The sequence below is a fragment of the Pipra filicauda genome, unplaced genomic scaffold, assembly GCF_003945595.2.
Source record: "Pipra filicauda isolate LSUMZ 115617 unplaced genomic scaffold, ASM394559v2 scaffold668_size373222_pilon, whole genome shotgun sequence".
Lineage (NCBI taxonomy): Eukaryota > Metazoa > Chordata > Aves > Passeriformes > Pipridae > Pipra > Pipra filicauda.
The window spans coordinates 15,039-18,165 of NW_024104829.1; the positions used below are offsets into that span (position 1 = coordinate 15,039).

Here is a 3,127-nt window from a genome sequence, read left to right on the forward strand (position 1 = left end):
CCCTGCTGGGCTTGGGGGAAGCTTCCAGCAGCTGCTCACAGAACCCACCCCTGCAGCTCCCCTGCTACCAAAACCTGGCCAGGCAAACCCAAAGAAAGTCCACAGGGAGCAGAGATCCACCTGCAGCCCCTGGAGGAGCAGAGATCCACCTGCAGCCCCTGGAGGAGCAGAGATCCACCTGCAGCCCCTGGAGGAGCAGAGATCTACCTGCAGCCCCTGGAGGAGGAAAGATCCACCTGCAGCCTCTGGAAGTCCATGGTGGAGCAGAGATCCACCTGCAGCCCCTGGAGGAGGAAAGATCCACCTGCAGCCCCTGGAGGAGCCCCCTGGATCAGGGGGATGCCCGAAGGAAGCTGGGACTCTGTGGGCACCCCACCCAGAGCAGGGTCCTGGCAGGGAAGTGCAGTCCATGGAGAGAGGAGCCCGGGCTGGAGCAGGGAAAGGACTCTTCTCCCTGAGCAGTGACAGGAACAGTGTGTGATGAACTGACCAGAAACCCCATTCCCCATTTTTCCCACCTTATACAGCAGTAATTTTTTTATTATTTATTGATTCATGCACTGTGCCTTTTGAACCCCAGCTACTCCAGACTAGGGCAATAAAACTAGTTTTCTATCCCAAACAGACTAAAAACATAGTTTGTTTAGCATTAAAAACCCCTATTTTTTTACTCTGTTTGGGATAAAAGACTAAACCCTGTGTGCTTGGTCTCACCTCTCACAAAACTGGTCTCCACAGGTGATTTTTGCCCTGGTGCACCCATGTGGTGACTTTGATTCACCTGCCCACAGCAATTCAGGCTGGTTTCCCAATGGATTTGGAATTCCACTTTCATTATTTAGCAGCAATTTATTGATTCTTTGTTCACACTGATTTAAATAAATACACTACTACTACTACTACTAAAAGTACTCCTAAAATAAATCAAATAAAGTAAAAATAGAGATAAATGAAAATAATAATGGTGAAATATTATATTATTAAAATTACAATTGTTATTATGTTTTATCTTTATATTTTCATGTTAATAATAATAATAATAAAAATAATAGTTTTCTTGAATATTGACATTTTAGTACGTTATTTTATTGAGAGATGGGCAACTAGCTAAGCAGTTTCAGCTTTCTTTGTGCCCTGTGAGCAGCTAAAACCTTCCCAGCACTGTGTGCTGTTTCCTACCTCGGTCAGGGCGAGGATGTCGGCTCCTCCCGCGGGCTCTGCTCTCCCGGGGGGCTTCTCTTCACAGGCAGGCTCTAAAAACTGAACGAAACAGCAGCGTAAGGCCCAAAGGAGCAAAGGAAGCACCGGGCCGATCATTTTTAAAAAACGCCCCGGCAGTGACATTTCACGGCTGATCCCAAGCACGGCCAGGCTGCAAACACCCACCCCTGGGGCGAGCACGAGATCCCCACACGGTGCTGAGCAAGAGTCCAGCACTGACTCTATGAGGCCGGGCCGAGCCCCGGTGAGGATTTAAAGGGGGCTCGGGGCTGAGGGCGAGGGCTGAGAGCGCGGGCCGAGGCCGAGGGTGCTGAGGGAGAGGACTGAGGACGAGGGCTGATGGCGACGGCGCTAAAGGGCGAGGGCGCCGAGTCCCCTCCCCGCGTCTCCCCTCGCCTCTCCGGCGCCACGCGGAGAGCCCCCGGTGCCGGGGCTCGGTCCCACCTGCCAGAAGGGCGCTGCCGATGGATCCCCGCCCGCCGGGGCCGGGGGCTGAGGGGCCGCCGCCCGCTGAGGCGCGTTGTTGTTGTTCAGGCTGCAGAAGGGGTTGCGGCGGGCGGGCGCGGAGGGGCCCCGCGGGGCCGGGGCGGCGGCGGCAGCGGCGGGTTCGCTCCTCCGCCGGCGTTTGCGCTTCAGCCGCAGCATCGCCGGCGGCCTCTGGAAGCCGGGCGGGTCCCCGGGCTCGGCGGGGGCGGCCATGGCCGAGCGCAGCCCGCAGCACCCGCGGGCCCGGCCCGGCGCCAAAGGCCGCCCGCTCCGCCCCGGGGCGGCGCTGAGGGAGCGGCGCCGCCATCGCTGCGCCCTCAGGGCTCGGGGGGAGAGCGGCTCCCGCCAGCGCCCTTCGGCCGGGGCACGGACTAATAAAGGGGCAAAAAAATGCTGCTCAGGAACATCAGTGGAGCTCCGTTCGGAAACCAGCCCCAACTGCTGTGGGCGGGGGTGTCAAAGTCACCACACGGCTGCACCAGCGCGAAAATCACCTGTGGAGATACCGGGACCGGTGGAGTGAGAGGTGAGACCAAACACACAGGGTTTAGTCTTCTATCCCAAACAGACTAAAAAGCTAGGTGTTTTATCCCTAGTTTTTTGGTCTGTTTGGGATAGAAAACTAAATTTTATTATTGCACTGGCCAGTTGTACATGGAGTTCAAGATGCACAATAAATAAATAAATAATAAATAAATTCCGGCTAAATCGCTTTGGGAAAGGGGAATGGGTTTCATGGTCACTTCATCAAACATTTGCTCAGGGCAAAGAGTCCTTTCCCTGTCCAGCGTGGGGTTCCTCCCATGGGAGACAGTTCTCCAGGAACTTCTCCTGCTTGAGTCTTTCCACAGGATCAGTCCTTAAGGAATCGATCCAGTGGGGGTCCCTTCCATGGGGTCAGTCCTTCAGGAACTGCTCCCTGTGGGTCCCCTGCAGAGTCACAAGTCCTGCCACCAGACCTGCTCCAGCATGGGCTCCTCTCTCCACGGATCCACAGCTCCTGCCAGGCCCCTGCTCCAGGATGGGCTTCCCAGAGGGTCACAGCCTCCTTTGGACATCCCCCTGCTCCAGGGGGCTCCTCCGGGGGCTGCAGGTGGGTCTCTGCTCCCCGTGACCCTCCAGGGGCTGCAGGGACACGGCTGCCCCACCACGGGCTGCCCACGGGCTGCAGGGGAAGCTCAGCCCCGGTGCCTGGAGCCCCTCCTGCCCCTCCTTCTGCCCTGCCCTGGGCTCTGCAGGGCTCTTCCTCTCCCCTGCTCTCACTCCTCACTTCTCAGAGCGCAATTCCATCTCTGCCAGGACTTTATTTTCCCCTCTCCAGTCCGTTCTCCCGGAGGCGTCACTGCCGTCTCTGCTGGGCTCGGCCTTGCTCCGTCCTGGACCCGGCTGGCACTGCCCTGCTGGGCTTGGGGGAAGCTTC

At 57.4% G+C, this 3,127-nt stretch overlaps 1 protein-coding gene across 1 annotated transcript; it reads right to left on the reverse strand.

Moving 5' to 3' along the window:
* Window positions 1-249: 249 nt before the first annotated feature.
* On the reverse strand, window positions 250-2,138 carry LOC114003415 (translation initiation factor IF-2-like). The gene is made up of 3 exons (XM_027750364.2): window positions 1,666-2,138; window positions 1,180-1,260; window positions 250-454 (listed from the first exon to the last, which is right to left on the reverse strand). Exons 1-3 carry the CDS (start codon window positions 1,918-1,920, stop codon window positions 332-334), a joined length of 459 nt encoding a protein of 152 aa, XP_027606165.1. The 5' UTR covers window positions 1,921-2,138; the 3' UTR covers window positions 250-331.
* Between the last annotated feature and the right edge of the window lie 989 nt (window positions 2,139-3,127).

Coding starts and splice junctions, on each gene's coding strand:
- LOC114003415 (XM_027750364.2), bottom strand. CDS start 1,920: ATGGCCGCCCCCGCCGAGCCCGGGGACCCGCCCGGCTTCCAGAGGCCG. Junction 1,261..1,665: donor CGGCAGCGCCCTTCTGGCAG/GTGGGACCGAGC, acceptor TGTTTCGTTCAG/TTTTTAGAGCCTGCCTGTGA. Junction 455..1,179: donor ACATCCTCGCCCTGACCGAG/GTAGGAAACAGC, acceptor GTCACTGCTCAG/GGAGAAGAGTCCTTTCCCTG.